The following is a 19,450-nucleotide window of genomic DNA, read 5'->3' as shown; positions in this document are numbered from 1 at the left end:
CGTAGCCACTGGCAGACCTATCCCCCATGGATCGGTCTAAGCCTCTTTTAAAGCCATCTATGCCTGTGGTCATCACTACATCCTCTGGCAGTGAAGTCCACATTTTAATCACTCATTGTGTGAAGAACCTAGATCATGATGGGTAATTGTGTTAGTCTTTCTGTAGCAGTAGAAAAGAGCAAGAGTCCAGTAGCACCTTCAAGACTAACAAAATTTCTGTCAGAGTATGAGCTTTCATGAGTTGTGGTATCTGAAGAAGTGAGCTGTGACTCACAAAAGCTCATACCCTGACAAAAAATTTGTTAGTCTTAAAGGTGCTACTGGACTCTTGCTCTTTTCTACTGTGTGAAGAAGTATTTCCTTTTGTCCGTCTTGAATCTACGACCCATCGTCATTGGATGCCCGTGATTTCCAGTATCTTGGGACAGGGTGGAAAACTTATCTTCGTCCATTCTCTTTACCTTGTGCACAGTTTCATAAACCTCCAACATGCCTCCCCTTTCTGGTGGGTGTGCACCCATTTCAGTAATGTTCACTTATTTATCTTGCACCATCCCAGTTTTTAATTCCACCTAAAGTTGTATCAATTAAAAAGGAACAATGCCTAGTTCCCATTTAAATATACCACATTCCACCATCACTAACCCCCCCCCCCTCACACACACACACACAAGTTAGTTACAATCTGTATAGTATGCCCTTTGGAATCTGGACGGTGTTGTTAATATCTTCACCATTTTCTCCCACAGCAAGCTAAAAAAGGATGTTTTGAAAAGTCTGGTGTACACTACTGGTTATGGAAGGATGCAACAACATTAGAGGATGGACGGAGCAAATCCCAGTGCAAGAAACAGAAAGAATTCAGAAAAAAAGAGGAACACGGATGACCACAGCCACAAGAGATGCACCCTGCTCTAGTTCACATGGAAAAGGCAATGTGATTGTGTTTATTTTCTGTGGCTTTAACTAAGAGATTATATCCGCACTTCGTTTTCCTGTTGCTCGGAATTTTGCTTGCAATATCCCCCCCCCCCCGATTCTCCTAAAATGTAAGTTTTATAATACACTTAAAATTTAATAATAATAAAATAAATATGCTCACAGCCCATCTCGCAGTTCTGGTGTGTCGTTCGGAGTCCCCAGAGATTTCAAGCTCCTTTCCAGAGAAGTCACTGTGAAGAGAAGATGATGATTAGTATTGTCTCGTTGGACGGCTTTCAAGACATAGTAGATAGCAACCTTTGGGGAGGATCCAATCAGAAGAAAAAAAGGGATCACCTTTCATCACCCAAAAAAGTTCTGCTGGGATAATGGGATTGGCACATAACAAAAGCTATGTGGGACAGGAGCAGCAGGAAAGAATGGACTTAGGGGAGGGACTTCCATGGGGTATAATGCCATGAGTCCACCTTCCAAAGCGGCCATTTTCTCCAGAGGAACTGATCTCTGCCGCCTGGAGATCAGTTGCAATAGCAGGAGATCTCCAGCCACCACCTGGAGGTTGGCAACCCTTGCTATTAATAGTTTACCTAAACCAAGCAGAGTGTGTGATAATAGAAGCGTATTGTCCACATACAGTGAAAGTGGCGATTTCTTCCCCGCCAGCGCTGGAGCATTCGGAGGTTAGGCACAGAACGTGTGACTGGCCTAAGGTCACCCAGTAGGGTTGCCAGCTCTGGCTTGGGAGATACCTGGAGATTTTGGGGGGTGGAGCCTGAGGAGGGTGGGGTTTGGGGAGGGGAGGGACTTTGGTGGGGTATAATGCCATAGATTCCTCCTTCCAAAGCAGTCATTTTCTCCAGGAAAACTAATCTCTGTCACCTGGAGATCCGTTGTAATAGTGGGAGATCTCCAGCTATGTATGTTTTTGTTTGTTTGTTTGTTTGTTTGTTTGTTTGTTGTTAAGATTTCAGAGTTTTAGCATCTGTGTGGCCCCGATCTGCGGATTTAGATATCTGCAGATGGGGACCACTCATAGTTATTAGATATATAGATGATGATAAGGATGATGAAACTGTTGTGATAACTACACCACTGTCTACCCCTAGCCCAATTATTTATACTACCGCTCCTGGCGGGTGCATTCCTCTTCAGGTTTATCTCCTCAGGATTGCGGTAGATTGGGAAACTGGAACTATTTTGCGGGAAGATTTAAAATTAAGCACACTTCAGACAAACACAAGCCGTTACAGTATTTTAGATGAAAGCAACCACCGAAAATTCTCAGAACAAACATTAAACCACCTCATTAAACTCCTTTCCATGAATCACAGATATGCTTCATCTTACGTTCTTTCAGGAACATCTCACTATGCTGCCAATTTAGAATCACCCCTGATGTGACAGTAAATTGTAATTTTAAGTTATTTTATAAGTAGAATTAATGAAATGAGCGGGCACGATTCAGCCACAGCGTAGGGGGAGACGTAAACATGTTCTTAACTCTCCCATTTAAATCAATGGGACATAGAAGTATTCAGTGTGGTATGGATCATACCCCGTAGTCGTTTTTTTAATGCATCCAGGCAATTGGAACAGCTCATTATTTCTTTTTGTTACAACCTACAGCCAGCATGGAACCATAAATGGGCAGTTTTCACTAACAACTCTCAGCCTTTTCAACCATTGGAGATGAATCTTTCCAGAAGCGTACTTCATACGATAGCCTCCTTTTTTTGAGCACGCCTGCTTCCATCAATCCAAAGATGAACCCTTGTCTACCAGCACTTCAAAGGTGAAATGTGACAGCATCTAAAAATATATCAAGGTTAATTAGACTTTCCAAAAGACCCTCTCGCCAAGGCACAGGCTTGCCTTGGGAAAACCGCCAGAGGAGGAGACACCGCAGCAAATGCACTTCAGTTATGAGGCTGTCTCTCCAGAAGCTTCAAGATACTGGGTGGGGGGTGGGGGATAGATATGCAAGACTTCTGCTCTTGAAAACACAACAAGGAAAAATGGAGTGGCATGTTCAGAAGTGGAGCAGGTCCCCACGTGGGATAGATGTGGAGAAAAAGAGGGGGGAGAGCCAGCGTGTAGTGGTTAAGAGCGGTGAACTCTGATCTGGAGTGCCGGGTTTGATTCCCCACTCCTCCACATGAGCGGCGGACGCGAATCTGGTGAACTGGATTTGTTTCCTCACTCCGACACATGAAGCCAGCTGGATGATCTTGGGCTAGTCACACCTCTCTCAGCCCCACCTACCTCACAGGGTGTCTGTTGTGGAGGGGAAGGGAAGGTGATTGTAAGCTGGTTTGATTCTTCCTTAAGTGGTGGAGAAAGTCAGCATATAAAACCCAACTCTTCTTCTTCTTCCTTTTGTTCTTCTTCCTTTTCCTCTCCTCCTCTTCTTCTCATAGGGCCACCAGCCCCCCCACTGGGGACAGGGATCCCATGCCCCCCACCACCGCTCACATAGCCAGTGGTGGGGGGAGGAAATACTGTGAAAATTGGGGGGGTGCCAGCAGTGTCCCAACATGCTGACATCACTCCCCTCGTGCCCAGAAGTGACATCAGCACATTGCTGGCAATGCTGGGGATGCTATGGGATTTGCACAAAACTCTATAGGGCCTGGAAACCCAAAGCTTGGATTGGTGCCCTTAGTCAGAAGCTGGTGGCTCGCTGCTGAAAAAAGAAACGTTGCCCTCCAACAACCCCCCTCTAGATGGACCACCTGTTGATATAAAGTGGGATATAAGACTAATAATGAATGAATGAATGAATGAATGAATGAATGAATATGATGTGGCTACTCCCCGTTTCCAGACCTAGAAACTAGGGCTTAACTTTCACTTCTTACAAACTTCTTCTGTAATTGTTGTGGTTGTTGTTGCTTTCCCCCCATACATTCATTTTTTTTTTTTTATAACTGAGGCTTTGGGGACAACTTAGTTTTTGGGGACAACTTGTCCTCTACGAGGGTAATGGCTGGACTCTGGGTGCCACCCGGCATTCACTTGGCCTATTATAATGGGATTATAGGTTTGAAGGAACCACACAATAGGCTGGGTGAAAACAACTAAGAAACAGGTCTCTTTCAGCGGTCTGTGTGGCTTGGTTGTTTCTTCATTTTCTTTCTTTTTTTTCTCCACCCCTCTCAGTAATGAAGTTAGCGGAGAGATGGGGCTTAGGAAAGAGACAATTGCAAAGCAGGTTTCTTGTTTGACAGATTCAGACTTGTAACGTGGAACACAAAGTTAAAAACAGAAAGGCTTTTCACTTTAACTGTTTTCTGACGAGAAGAGCGCCCAAACCTTTATATCACAGAGCGGACAGGTTTCCCCCTTTTAACTGTTTTTGATAGGAGCAGCATCCAAACTACCTATCTTAGTTAAACTGTGGAACTCCCTGCCCCAGGATGTGGTGATGGTTGGCCACTGTGTGAAAGGTCTGCTGGACCTGATGGACCTTGGGTCTGATCCAGCAGGGCCTTTCTTAAGTTCTTATGTAAGTCTTGGGGACTGCCTTCCCGCCTCTCCCCAGATTGTGGTGATGGCTGCCGACTTGGAAGGCTTTAAGAGGGGAGTGGATATGTTCATGGAGAATAGGGATGGCTACTAGTCCAAATGGATGCTAGTCATGATGCAACCCTATCCTCTCCAGGATCAGAGGAGCATGCCTATTATCTTAGGTGCTGTGGAAAACAGGCAGGATAATGCTGCTGCCATCATTTTGTTTGTGGGCTTCCTAGAGGCCACATTGTGAACAGTGCTGGACTTGATGGGACTTGGTCTGATCCAGCAAGACTTTTCTGATGTTCTTATCTTCAGAATAAATGAAGTCCTGAACGACTCCTTGCTTAACCAGCAAATCCTAGCCCTTCTCCCACCAACATCCAACAAGGCCAGCAGTTAAATACCAATATTCTCTTTCCCCCTCCTTTTTAACACTCCCATCCACTGTTCGAAAATGACTGGCAGAGGCTCCGAGACAATGGGACTTGAAACCATCCTTCACATTGCCCTACTAAGACGATTCTCTAAACTCACTAAACCTGAGGAAGCCACTGGGAGTCCCTTCGTTCCAAGGTGGCAACCACATTTGCTCCTGCACCACTCAAAAGGATGCAGAGTTATTTGCGTTGTTCCTCGCCTCAAGGAAATAAGACTCTGCGCTGTGAAAACTTCACCAGACACAAACACACGTACACCGTAAGTCGTTAATAACCGAATCCGAGAGAGATGGCTATTTGCATATCCATCTGGCCAAGCTGAGGCTGTTCCCCGCAGTATATTCTCCGGCAATTAGCCCCGTGGATATGATAGAGTGTACATTTTATTAGCGTTCTTAATTCATTTATTTATAAGATGTTTATTGTCAGACAGCGACGAACAAAGCAATTAAACACGTCGCTAAGTCGGGAGGTTCAATTACGGCAAGCGGCTCTCGTGGCTCATTGCCACAGCCCAGGGCTCACCACCTCTCAGGGAGGAAGGGTGGAGTGGGGGACCCACCCTAAGGAGGGCAGCAGCCTCGTGGCAGCATTGGGAGGGCAGCTGGGTGGGGGGAACACAATGAAGGAGCGGCAGTCCGAAGGAAAGCCCACCAGCAGCAGGACTCCTCTGATGAACACATGAAGCTGCCTTATAATGAATCAGACCCTTGGTCCATCAAAGTCAGTATTGTCTACTCAGACGAGCAGCGGCTCTCCACGGTCTCAGGCGGAGGTCTTTCACATCACCTACTTGCCTAGTCCCTTTAACTGGAGATGCCAGGGATTGAACCTGGGACCTTCTGCATGCCAAAAAGAAGAAGAAGAAGAATTTTCTACAAGTTAGAGTGGTTCCTCAGTGGAACAGGCTTCCTCGGGAGGTGGTGAGCTCTCCTTCCCTGGAGGTTTTGAAGCAGACGCTAGATGGCCATCTGTCAGCAGTGCTGATTCTTATGACCTTAGGCAGATCATGAGAGGGAGGGCATCTTGGCCATCTTCTAAGTATGGAGTAGGGGTAATGTGGTGGGAGGTAGTTGTGAATTGCCTGCATTGTGCAGGGGGTTGGACTACATGACCCTGGTGGTCCCTTCCAACTCTATAATTCTATAACTGACCAAATTCAAAGGCCACATCCAGCCCACAAAGCAACGGTCTGCCTAACCCTAACCCCTACCCTGACCCTGCGAACTGTGAAATCAATGCATAGAAACAATTGTGCTCCTAATGAAAACTTTTTTAAAAAATACGTAGCAGTTCCAGTGTTTATACAGGATGGGTCCGTCTAAAGGGCTTCCAGGGCTACTGGCTGGCTGCTTTGTGAAACGTGGCACTGAAACAGATGGACTTAGCTGGAGAAGCAGCCCTCGTGTGGTATCACCTGGACGCTTGGTAAATTCCCTCTCCAAACTTCTGTCAAAATCATTAATGGACAGGAAAAACAGGATCATAGGGTTGCCAACTTCCAGGTACACATATTGAGTTATCCAGTTTCTTATAATTTTTTATGCGCTTAATATTTTGCTTGAAATTGATGTACACTTTAGCATATTGTGATATGTTCATAATTGGGAATGCAGACATTGTAAGTGGAACAGCTGTTCCTAATTTGTGTGTTTTGCTTTAAATATGGGAGGGAACATGCCCTTTAGCAGATGACGCAGACTCGCCATCCACTTGTATTGTATGGCTACATGCCTTGATCCTAGGTACGTATGTACTTTTTTGTGGGCGTGTTAGTTTTGATTAATTTATTTATGCCCCTGAGAATGATGTTTGTTACTTATAACCATGTATATATGTACTCTATAGTGCACCTGTTCTGAGGAATATACGTTGATCATCGCGGGATTGCCGGAATTTAAAAAGCCTGTGCGAAACAGGACTTATTCTTGGCTTTCTTGGACTTTACCATTCCAGTGTTGTTATAACAGGGACATTATTCCTATGTATTGCTCTTGTACACTTGTTTCTACATTATATGCATTTATATTGATGGTTATGTCTTGAGTAGTTCTCTGCATTTTAGCCATAAGTGCTGTTTCTTTTGCTAACCTCCAGGTACTGGCTGGAGATCTCCTGCTACTACAACTGATCTCCAGTCGATAGAGATCTGTTTGTCTGTAGGAAATGGCTGCTTTGGCAATGGGATTCTATGGCATTGAAGTCCCTCCCCTCCCCAAACCCTGCCCTCCGCAGGCTCTGCCCCCCAAAATCTCCAGCCAGTGGCGAACACGGACCTGGCAACCCTACTCTGGAGAGCTGCTGCCGGTCAGAGTAGACAGTAGTGACTTTGATGGACCAAGGCTCTGATAAGGCAGCTTCATGTGTTCAAGACAAGACAATCGCGGAAAGCACACCAGAGGCGGGTAGGAGGAGGAGAAAGGGAGGCCAGCAACCCGTCTTCACACAGCGGCCAACCAGTTGCCCTGGAGGCCCAACAACCGGGAATAGTTGCCTCCTGGCACTGGGATTGCGAGGCTGACTGCCTCTGACCATGGAGGTTCCCTCCAGTCACCATGGCTAGTGGCCACTGAGAGACCTCTCCTCCATGAATCTGTCTAATCCCCTATTAAAGCCATCTCTGCCTGGTCCTGTTCGGGCATCATTCTGAGGGAAGGGGGAGGTAAAAGGCTTTCCTCCTCTTGGTGGTAAAGAGGGACCTGGCAACCCTACAGGATTGGTATCCTACACTTTTGCAAAATCATAGCCTATCCATTTGGTGGCATAAACTTTCTGTGGCTTCTCTATTTATTTATTTGTTTGTTTCTTTTTCATAAAACAGCTGTTAAAATCCAACAATCATAACAACTATAAAACAAGATGGCATTAAAATAAGAACATAGTAGCCACTGTGGGCCGGACAAGCAGATGAACCCCCACCGATGACAGTTGGGGGGGGAGATGGGGAGGCCAGAAATGATGGATCCAGAATAGTTCTGCTTTACAGGCCCCGCAGAACTCCTTAAGGTCCCGCAGGGCCCTCCATATGAGCAGCGGAGACTAATCTGGTGAACTGGATTTCTTTCCCCCACTCCTACACATGAAGCCAGCTGGGTGACCTTGGGCTAGTCACAGCTCTCTCAGCCCCACCTACCTCCCAGAGTCTCTGTTGTGGGGAGGGGAAAGGAAGGTGATAGATAGATAGATAGATAGATAGATAGATAGATAGATAGATAGATAGATAGATAGATAGATAGATAGATAGATAGATAGATAGATAGATAGATGGATGGATGGATGGATGGATGGATGGATGGATGGATGGATGGATGGATGGATGGATGGATGGACGGACGGACGGACGGACGAAAGAAAGAAGGAAGGAAGGAAGGAAGGAAGGAAGGAAGGAAGGAAGGAAGGAAGGAAGGAAGGAAGGAAGGAAGGAAGGAAGGAACCAAATGTAACTGTCCCCCTTTAGCACAGCATATGGTAAATAATTTCTGCCTCTGTTCTAAATACGGTGTGCAGGGTGTGTTTGTGTGTTTCACTGCAAAATGGTATGCTGTGGCCGGAAAATGACTATCTGAACACTGAGTACACGGTTCGTTTACCACAGTAACATCCAGTGCATTTGACATACGCACCATTAGCATTAATTCGGAAGACATTTGCCGAAGTTTCTTGAAAGAGCTCCTGTAGTTCATTCGGATCAATCTGTGTGGCTAAAGATAGAGAGAGGGAAAGGAGAAAAAAATGTTAGTGCATCAGGAGGCAATTTATGGCCAGCAACCAACTTAGTCTAGTGATTTTGCAAGGTAACAATAATTAGCATTTGCACGGCACTTTCAGTATCTGAAGAGCTTTACAGGCACCGTTATAGTAATCCTGACAACAGTCTTGTATTTAGGCAACTACAACGATCCACGTATTGCAGACAGAATTACAGAATCATAGAACTGGAAAGGACCACCAAGGTCATCTAGTCCAACCCCCGCACAATGCAGGAAATTCACAACTGCCTCTTCCCCAAACCCCCAGTGACCCCCACTTCATGGTCAGAAGATAGCCACACACAAAAACGACCCTCCAGGATCCCTGGCCAATCTGGCCTGGAGAAAAATTGCTTCCTGACCCCGAAGTGGCGATCGGCATTACCCTGGGCATGTAGGAAAGGGCCATGAGAGCCAGACACGCAACCCTTCCTGCCCTCCCTCTCACGATCTGCCTAAGTTCACAGAATCAGCCTTGCTGACAGATGGGTACCTAGCCTCTGCTGAACAACCTCCAAAGAAGGAGAGCCCACCACCTCCTGAGGAAGCCTGTCCCACCGAGGAACCACTCTGAGTATCAGAACGTTCTTCCTAATTTTTAGCCGGAAACTGTTTTGATTTAATTTCAACCCATTGATTCTGGCGGAGGCTAATCTGGTGAACTGGATTTGTTTCCCCACTCCTCCACACAAAGCTAGTTGGGTGACCTTGGGCTAGTCACTCTCTCTCAGCCCCATCCACCTCACAGGGTGTCTGTTGTGGGGAGGGGGAGGGAAGGTGATTGTAAGCCGGTTTGAGTCTCCCTTAAGTGGTAGAGAAAATCGGCATATAAAAACCAACTCTTCTTCTTCTTTCAAAACTCAGCATTAAAAACCTGGCACTGAACCATTCTTGTACCAAACAGAACTGCCTTTAGCCGATTTGCACATGCAAAAGCGGGAGAACAAAATTTTATGATGCACTCCTCCATATGAAAACCCCAAATCTCCAATTATGAACTTAAATTGTGAAGATCCAGAGAGCTGGAGGCGGCTTTCCAAGAAAATCTCAAAGTGTGGGTGGGGTACGGTGGAAGGGGGGGGGGAACAGTATCTCTCCCGTCTCCGCCTGCAAGTTCATACTGAGTTATTCCGGCAAAGAAAGGCTCTGTTGAAGCAGGATGAAATCGGATTTGCCGTCTCTGACACTCGGCGCCCTTTCTCTCCTCCTGCCCAACCGTTCAATAACAACTTAATTATTCCAGGCCGGGGAGGCAGACGGAGCAGGTGATTCCAGCTGGAAACCTGGCTGCAATTGTAGAAGGGACGCCGGGGCCGAGGCAGTCGAGAGCAAACGCCCGAGCTCTGGAGTGAAAAGAAAGCAATTTGCAGAGAACGGGGCCTCCTCGCCAGGTTTAGCAAAAGATTCGACGGAAGGGATGCGCGCCAAGATCGTAAATGGTATGGGGGGGGACAGCTAGCACGAAACGCAACGTCTCGTAAACATTAAATGAGTCAGACTTCATAAAAACCGGTGCTAAAATATTATCTTCTCCCCCGCTTCTTTTATTTTGAGGGTGGGAATAAGTCATTGTTTTTTGGGGGGGATCCTCCCATAGGGTTGCCAGTTCCAGGTTGGGAAATTCCTGGAGATTTGGAAGTGGAGCCTGGGGAGGTTGCGGTTTGGGGAGGGCCCTCAGCAGGATATAATGCCATAAAGTCCACCCCACAAAGCAACCGTTTTTCTCCGGGGGGAACTTACCTCTAGCCTGGAGATCGGTTGTAATCCCAGGACACATGAACACATGAAGCTGCCTTATAGTGAATCAGACCCTTGGTCCATCAAAGTCAGTATTGTCTACTCAGACCGGCAGCGGCTCTCCAGGGTCTCAGGTTAGGGTTGCCAGCCCCCAGGTACTACCAGGATGCTTTTGGGGCGGAGCCTGAGGAGGGCAGGGTTTGGGGAAGAGAACTATCCATGGCTACTAGTCAAAATGGATACTAGTCATGATGCATGCCTATTCTCTCCAGGATCAGAGGAGCATGCCTATCATATTAGGTGCTGTGAAACACAGGAAGGATGGTGCTGCTGCAGTCGTCTTGTTTGTGGGCTTCCTAGAGGCACCTGGTTGGCCACTGTGTGTACAGACTGCTGGACCTGATGGGCCTGGGTCTGATCCACCAGGGCTTTTCTGATGTTCTTATGCAGACCCTTTCGATTTTCTCACCAAGACGCAAGAAGCAATCAGGGATTCTGTTGGCGGGCCCCACATCAGGGATTGTTATGTACTTAACAACCAGCTATGTTGAAATCTCTTTCTAAACTCCCCGCTTCACTAATGTTATGTCCTTTTCAGATTTATGATTCAATCTGCTTCTTCTTGTGTAGGGTTGCCAGGTCCCTCTTCATCACCGGCAGGAGGTTTTAGGGGGTGGAGTCTGAGGTGGGCGGGGTTTGGAGAGGAGAGAGACTTCAGTGCTATAGAGTCCAATTGCCAAAGCAGCTATTTTCTCCAGGTGATCTGATCTCTATCGGCCAGAGATCAGTTGTAATAGCAGGAGCTCTCCAGCTAGCACCTGGAGGTTGGCAACCTTACTCTTGTGTCATACAATGACTAAGGGATAACTTGTATAGACTGAGTTAAAGTTGGGTTTTCACTCCCCCCCCTTTTTTGAACAGCAGCTCCACAGGCAAATATTTATTCAAGGCCTCACATCCCTATATTTCCATGTCAGCACCACCTGCAACTACAGAATTTACAGAGCTTTTTTTCCCCTTGGGGGGGTATTTAATTGAGCAAGCTCCAACCATATATCAGCATTTATTTATTTATTTATTTATTTATTTATAATAATTTATTTATAATAATTCCATCCTGTTTTTCTTGGTTTTTCCCCCCTGTAAGAACACTCCCATCCGCTTACAATACTAAAAATAAAATATAGTCCATTTAAGAGATATTTACATTACAAAAAAGTCTTTAAAAACCCACAATAATCACAACTCAGATCTTGCAGCAATTAAAACGGACTGAAATAAGCTAAAAGCAGTCAAGTCGCTATTAAAAAAAAAGTATTTTAAAAATTAGCGGAAAGCACAGTTGACAACATTCAGTCACAGCTGGAAATAAAGTCAGCTTTCAAGAGCCTTCCAAAATAGACATCTGCATGGGTTTACTTTCCAGGAGGGAAGGTGAGTGAATTGACACCACGGAGGGCAGGGAATTCTGGGGGCAAGAGCAGAAAGGGTTCTGTGGTGAAAACCCACCATCCTTAGAGCTCCTAGTGTGAAATTCCATAGTAGGGCCCCATCATTCTGGGTCAGAATCACAGAGCTGGAAGGGAGGCCATACAGGTCATCTAGTCCAAACCCCTGCTCATTGCAGGTTCAGCCTACAGCATCCCTGACAAGTTCACAAGGTTGGAAGAGACCACAAAGGCCATCCAGTCCAACCCCCTGCCATGCTGGATCCCACAATCAAAGCACTCCCGACAGATGGCCATCCAGCCTCTGCTTAAAGACCTCCAAAGACGGGGACTCCACCACCCTCCCAGGCAGCGCATTCCACCATCGAACAACCCTCACCGTCAGAAAGTTCTTCCTAATGTTTAGGTGGAATCGCTTTTCTCTTAGTTTAAATCCATTACTCCGTGTCCTAGTCTCTGGAGCAACAGAGAACAAGCTAGTTCCCTCATCAACATGATCGTCCAGTGATCGTCCAGCCACTGCTTGAAGATTGCCAGAGAAAGGCAGTTCACCTAGGTAGCTCACTGTTGAACTACAGACGAAGACGAAGACGAAGAAGAAGAAGAAGAAGAGTTGGTTTGTATATGCCAACTTTCTCTACCACTTAATGGAGACTCAAAAAATGAAAACAGTTCCACTGGAAAACTCGTCTGTCTCCTAAACACACTCAGCGCTCCAAACCTTCTCGGCGAAACCGCCAAGGGAAATCTCACCTTTTGGGACGTCACCCCAAGTGTCAACAAGCAAGGATATGTGATTGCCAAAGTAACGGAAATATAAATACATTCCCCAACTCGTAATCAAAGCTTAATCAGACCTTGCCTGGCATTTTTTTTAATTAACTTGTTTTCGGTCTCCTTTGTTTCCTTATTTAGCTTCACGGTTATTAAACCGCGGCACCGAAAGAACAAAGCAGAATTCACAGTGGGTGGCCGAACCCCATTCGCATCCTGCTAGTGTTTCTGGTCTATGAAGGGCACCGCTCTACAAGGTGGTCTGTAGATAAGTGCGCTGTGTGCATTTAGTGAGGTGAGGACCTCTTCTGAAAACCCACCTCCGTCAGGGCAAGGATATGGGGCAGATAAAGAGTCACCAGAAGAGGAGAAGACTGAGAGGGGATAGGAGAACCATCTTCAAGTACTTGAAGGGCTGTCACATAGAGGAGGGTGCCGGGTTGTTTTCTGTTGCCCAAGAACGTCGGACCAGAACCAACGGGTTGAAATTAAATCCAAAGAGTTTCCATCTAGACATTAGGAAGAATTTTCTAACAGTTAGAGCGGTTCCTCAGTGGAACAGGCTTCCTCGGGAGGTGGGGAGTGCTCCTTCCCTGGAGGTTTTTAAGCAAATGTGTAGTGCATTGTATGGTAACCCTGTAAGGTTTTCAAGGCAAGAGACGTTGGGAGGTGGTTTTCCATTGCCTGCCTCCGTGTCATGACCCTGGTGTTCCTTGGAGGTCGCCCATCCAAATACTAGCCCTGCTTATCTTCTGAGATCTGACAAAATCAGGCTATACCATGCCACCTCCGAGAGAGAACTGATGTCAGTTCAGGATGCCAGTCCTCTCTATGAATCGGCAAAAAAAAAATAATAATAACCCTTTATGATTTTTACCATAGAATTTCTAGTGATTCCTAGAGAGTGATGTCATCACTTCCAGGTTTTTCCAAAGCACTTAAGTTAAATCAGAAAACAGAACATGCTGCTCTATCAGTACTGACTCTGGCCAATCAGAGGGGTCATATTGCTAGCCAATCAGCCGGCTGATGCTGCATGCCCCTCAATCCATCTTTGGGCAGAGGAGATCTCTTTTGCCTGAGCAAACATGATCCCGACTCTGCATTACAGAGTCGTTTAAATAGGGTACCATATTGTAAGAGAGTAGGTCAATGTGGTTCTGGCCACATAGACATTCTTCAGAGTTCCTTGTTTGCAACAAGGCCAGAGACAGATGGATAAAGCCTTTTATCTGGGAATCTGTCTAGGAATTGGATAATCTGAGGGTTCTTTTAGCAGGGATGGATTTGAATAGTACATTGGCAGTTGCCAAGCTTTTATCTCAGTCAGTCAAGATAAAAAATACTAATTTCCTTATTGTTTGTCTGTCAGACTCTGTCCGTCTATCCGTCTATCCGTCTATCTGTCGATCTGTCGATCTGTCGATCTATCTATCTATCTATCTATCTATCTATCTATCTATCTATCTATCTATCTATCTGAACACATGAAGCTGCCTTCTACTGAATCAGACCCTCGGTCCATCAAAGTCAGTATTGTCTACTCAGACCAGCAGCAGCTCTCCAGGGTCTCAGGCAGAGGTCTTTCACATCACCTACTTGCCTGGTCCCTTTAACTGGAGATGCCGGGGACTGAACCTGGGAACTTTTGCATGCCAAGCAGATACTCTACCACTGAACCTTGGCCCCTCCCCCCCACATATATATAAGTTTGTTTTTAATTTTGATCTCAGTGTGACATTGTTCATGGCCAAATTGGCCAAATGAACAGTATAATTATGTATATGTACAGTGGAGATCTTCCAATGACAGGGGGAGATGTTCTGCACATAAGCCTCAAATATAGTAGACTTAAAAAAAAACTGCACTCTGTATTCCCCCCACACACACACACACACACACACAGGAGTGTTTGAGAAAATGCATGGAGTGACCCTTGTCTGTCTTCAAGTTGCGTGCATTAAATGGTTTCTAATTTTGGGAAAGCATTTGGTTTCAGTTGGATGGTTTTATAAATTAAGAATTATTTCGCCTTTTAATCAACAGAGATGAAAATATTAAATGGAACAGCTTTTGCAAAAAAGAAAAGAAAAAGACAGGAGATGAGAGTGAAAGAGTATGCCTTATTACCAAAAATCCCAGTTAGCGAAGGTTTTAAAATGACAAAGTGATTTAAGTTGTTTCTACCAGGAAGGGATTAAAAGAAGAGTTTTAAGACAATTCATCCCCCCCCCAATGGAATAAAATCAGCCTTGTGGAAAATGCCCGGTTGCTTGCCTCACAATGTCTGCTTAGTATTGCCACCGTCCCTCCGCCAGAAAAGTAAGTACAAAGAGAGGTAAGGTCCGATCATCTGTAGACACTGGGTTTGAAAGCCTACGACCAATACATTTCCAGCACACTTAACAGAATGCAGAGGTATGTACCATCAAGTCACAACCAATGTATGATGACCCCAGCAAGGGCTTTCAAGGAAAGTGTGAAGCAGAGGTAGTTTTACCTGAGGTTTGTTGCTAGCCGGACCCACACTTTCCTGTTGGGAATCTATGCACCAGCAGTCTCCAAGCTCAAATCCCCGCCCCTTGAAATGCTGCTTTGTAATTGGCTTACTTTGTAGAAATTACTGTGAGAGAACCCCCCTCCAAAACCCAAAATTGCTGCATAAAAAAGCATTTTAAGAAGAAAAAAATGGAGCAATCTGAAAGGAGAGGGGAGGAGAAATCCAAGCCTCGTTTTTAAAAAGCCTTTCTTCTGCTCAGAAAGAGCCTCAAGGAAGCAAGAAGCGTTTGAATCCCTGCCTCTTTACACCCTGCTTGGTAATTGGCTGTGAGAGAAACCAAGCTTCTGTGTCCCAAGCTTTACCTTCTGCATGGGGATTTCACCCGGGCTGAGCTCAGGGGAGAGGGAAGAATCGGGTAAACAGGGGGACGGGAAGTCCCGGACATTGCAAGGGCTGGCTGCAAGGTCATCTCTAAGGGACAGAAAATTCATGCATAACTCCAAGGAACAACCAAGACAGACCAGGGGTGAATGTGAGTGAAAGTACCCATGCAAAAAAACCTTAGAAACTGGGTTCATCTTCTATGTGCCAAAGCAGTAAATACTGGTATACTGAAAAATCAGAAGAGATGAAAGCCTCAAAGTAAGCACGCAACTTAGAGTGCTTTTCTTGAAGAAGCGACGGAAACCGTTCCACTTCTCATTTAGATAAGCTATGATGACCCTATTCATCTGACCAGGTTTTCTTCTTCTTTTCTTTTCTCCCCCCCTTTCCCCCCCCCAAGAGGGACACATTGCAATTGCATTTAGGCAGCTTTATCACTGTCCTTAATAATTACCAGTATTAGCAGCCACAGACGAGGGATGCATTTCTTACCCTGACAATGGGTGTGCGATGAACAGGGGCGATACGGGAGAGAAATCATCTCTGTCCACCTAACAAAGCTATGTTGTGAGACATTCCGGGGGAAGATTAATTCCAAAGCAAATCGCCCATGCGGCTGGGTATTACTTTTCAGCTTCTGAATTATAAATGTTTTTTTGCTAGGAAAAAAAAAATGAGGAAGAGAAAGAAGAAAGAAACGGTATTGGGAAGTGTAATCTTGACAGCTCTATCTACAGGGCCTAACATACTGGATAGAAAGGCTGGTAATAAAATCGAGCCGACGAGCACCACCTCCATGCATCTCAGCAAGTGATATCCATCGTTCAGGAGATTATCCTTACTGACGGGAAGCTGGACAAGCTCCAGAACTGGTCTGAGTCACCCATCTGGATGGCAGGGAGAGATAACTGTGAGAAGTGAAGTCTCACTTTAAGCTGCGAAGACTCAGAAGGTGTTCTGTTGGAGCTGTCCCCCTGGGCTGTGGGGGCTAGGGCCTGCCACCACCCTCATTTGGTATAGGAGACCACACCAAAACAGCTTTCCACAGTTCAAGATGTACGTGCTAAGGCTTCTTTTGAATGTGAGTTCACGTGAACCCCCTTATACTGAATCAGACCATCGGTCCATCAAGGGTCAGTCTTGTCTTCTCAGACTGGCGACGGCTCTCCAGGGTCTCAAGCACACAAAGGTCTTTCACATCACCTACTGCTTGGTCCTTCTAACTGGAGGTTTCAGGGACTGAACCTGGTTCCCCTGCATGCCAACCAGATGCTCTACCACTGAGCAATGGCCTCTCCCCTCAAGTACTGCTGTCAAGAGCCATTAGTTCATTCCTGGAGGCTGCCCACCCAACCCCTTTCCATGGTAACATGGATTCAAATGTCTTCCAGGCGAAATTCTCCCATCACATTCTCATTTTTGCCACACTTAGTTCCTGGACCTTCTCAAGAAGCTCTTGTGATGACTCAAGTGTAAGCTTCCCTTGTTTAATGTTCCCTGAAGAATGCAAAACTGTTTTCAAAGGAGTTTTTTCAACTGTCTGGGGAGCAGACAAAAGACAGTACATCTCCAGCTGCCAGGGCAATAAGGAGGTGTTTCCTCTCCCCAGTCAATTCAGAACGATGACAGTGAGAGAGCAGAGCTTGTCTTCTGCATTTTCAACATCCTTGTTTACCTCCAGGGTGCAACGCTCATCTTGGGGACTATGTGATCCCTGACTGGATAGCATCTTACAGGGTAGGCTTTTTTAGCACATTCGAGGGGGGGGCAATCCCTGAAGAGGTGTACAGCTTCGACTTTTCCCAGCTGGAATGTTTGCAGCAAGCAGATGGAGTAGGAAGGAGGAAGAAGAAGAAGGAGAAGCAGGAAGGAAAAGGAAAAAGAAACAGGAAGGAAGAAAAAGAGAAGGCCAATGCAACAGCACTGCTGATATGGCAGAGATGGAGCAGGAACTCTGGGCTCACCAGCAAGGAAATGGCAAGATAATCAAGATAATCCTTCTCTCATAATACCAGAACGTGGGTCATCTGCTGAAGCTGGAGAGTGAGAGATTCAAAACAGATAAAAGGAAGTATTTCTTCAAACAACGCATAGTTAAATTGTGGAACTCCCTGCCCCAGGATGTGGTAACGGCTGCCAACTTGGAAGGCTTTAAGAGGGGAGTGGACATGTTCATGGAGGAAAGGTGTATTCATGGCTACTAGTTAAAATGGATACTAGTCATGATGAATACCTATTCTCTCCAGGATCAGAGGAGCAGGCCCATTATATGAGGTGCTTTGGAACGCAGGCAGGATAAATGCTGCTGCTGTCATCTTGTTTGTGGGCTTCCTAGAGGCAGCTGGTTGGCCGCAGGGTGAACAGACTGCTGGACTTGATGGACCTTGGTCTGATCCAGCAGGGCTTTTCTTATGTTCTTATGACTTCTCTCCCATCCTGGGATAACAGGAATAAGAAATCACAGGGTGATTCTGCCACAACCTATTTAAGCCTGCCTTGCTCAAAGTTTGTTTCACTGAAGATAAATAACACTATGAGCAGCTTTTCTCCTATACATTAAGTATAGGGACGAGCTCAGTAGGTTTGGGGTATAAAAACCAACTTTTCTTCTTCATCATCATATACCCCAATGAAGGGAGCTTTGACTATGGAAGGCTTATACCCCGAAACTCTTGTTGGTCTACTTGGTTCGAATCTTGCAAGTCTCCAAAAATTCTGTTTGCAACCGGTGACCGGATGGTGAGCAGAACGGAAAAGGGATTGAGAATGCTGCTTATGAACTTTGGGTCACATAAATTTATGCGCAATCAGCCCTATTTGGGATGGACCCTATTTTGGGTGGAATGTTGGCACAGAATAAATAAACAAGGGACTCAAAAGAACCTCTGAGTTTGCAAGAAACCAAACTTAAATGTGGTGTGCTGTCAGCATAGATCAAGGTTTCTTGTATTCCTCTCCACATGGGGCTTCTTTAAAAAAGAGGTTGTGGGACTCTCAGAAATCAAGTACTTTATCCTGGGGGTTGTTCCCCCTTTGCAGTGTAGTATATTGGTTAAGAGTGGTGGACTCTACACTTCACCCCCAGCAAGTTGGGTACTCATTTTACCGACCTTGGAAGGACGGAAGGTGGAGCCTTCCCTAATTCCCCCCCCAAAAAACTCCAAAACAATATTTGGACAAATTTTAATTATAATATTACATTGCTTCTGTAAATGGGGTGTGGGAATAATTTCCAGCAGTATGTGTTAACCTCAAACACTACAATTCCTATCAGGCTCTGTTGCCCTAGACACTCCTTACCCCCCTCCCCCATGCCCCATTGGTCAAGAAAGCCCTGAGCTTATATCATAGTATCCCATGACAACATTTTGAACCCATTTTTTGAACACATGAAGCTGCCTTCTACTGAATCAGACCCTTGGTCCATCAAAGTCAGTATTGTCTACTCACACCGGCAGCGGCTCTCCAGGGACTCAGGCAGGGGTCTTTCACGTTACCTAATCGCCTAGTCTTTTTAACTGGAGATGCCGGGGATTGAACCTGGGACCTTCTGCATGCCAAGCAGATACTCTACTACTGAGCCACAGGCCCTCCCCTGAACATCACCTTCCCTTCTGCAGGACTTATAGAATGCCACCCTTACGTTCTGCTTAATATTATTATTTAATATCATGAATGTGACTGGATTTCAGAGCCCCCTGTGTTTTGATGTGAAAATCACCCTGCAAAAGGGTAGGGAAGCAGAACCAACTTGGGGAGATGGTGGGGAGGAGTGGATGAGTGGGATTTCCCGCCCCCTCCCCCTTGAGTCCTTGCAGGCTCCTCTCTTGTAAATAGCTTAAGGAGAACAAAAATAGGGACCATTCACTCGGCTCAAACACCACATAGTTTTAATGAAGGTGAGTTTCAAAAGCAAATTTTGATAACAGCATAGGGGATCTGCTGATCAAGGAAAGCTTAGGGAAA

General features: G+C 45.8%; 1 protein-coding gene across 1 annotated transcript in view; it reads right to left on the bottom strand.

Annotated features, from left to right (window-relative positions):
• The window catches only part of TSNARE1 (t-SNARE domain containing 1), a 245,453-nt gene that overhangs the window by 195,436 nt on the left and 30,567 nt on the right, over window positions 1-19,450 (bottom strand). Inside the window, exons 2-3 of the mRNA XM_056854638.1 lie at window positions 8,516-8,593; window positions 1,103-1,172 (exon numbers count right to left, since the gene is read on the bottom strand). Of these exons, the coding sequence (XP_056710616.1) occupies window positions 1,103-1,172; window positions 8,516-8,593 (148 nt within the window). The remainder of the gene's footprint in view (window positions 1-1,102; window positions 1,173-8,515; window positions 8,594-19,450) is intronic.

Source organism: Euleptes europaea, chromosome 8, assembly GCF_029931775.1.
Source record: "Euleptes europaea isolate rEulEur1 chromosome 8, rEulEur1.hap1, whole genome shotgun sequence".
Classification (NCBI taxonomy): domain Eukaryota; kingdom Metazoa; phylum Chordata; class Lepidosauria; order Squamata; family Sphaerodactylidae; genus Euleptes; species Euleptes europaea.
Note: the sequence above shows the minus strand (reverse complement) of the source record. Positions and strands in the feature narration are given on the sequence as shown.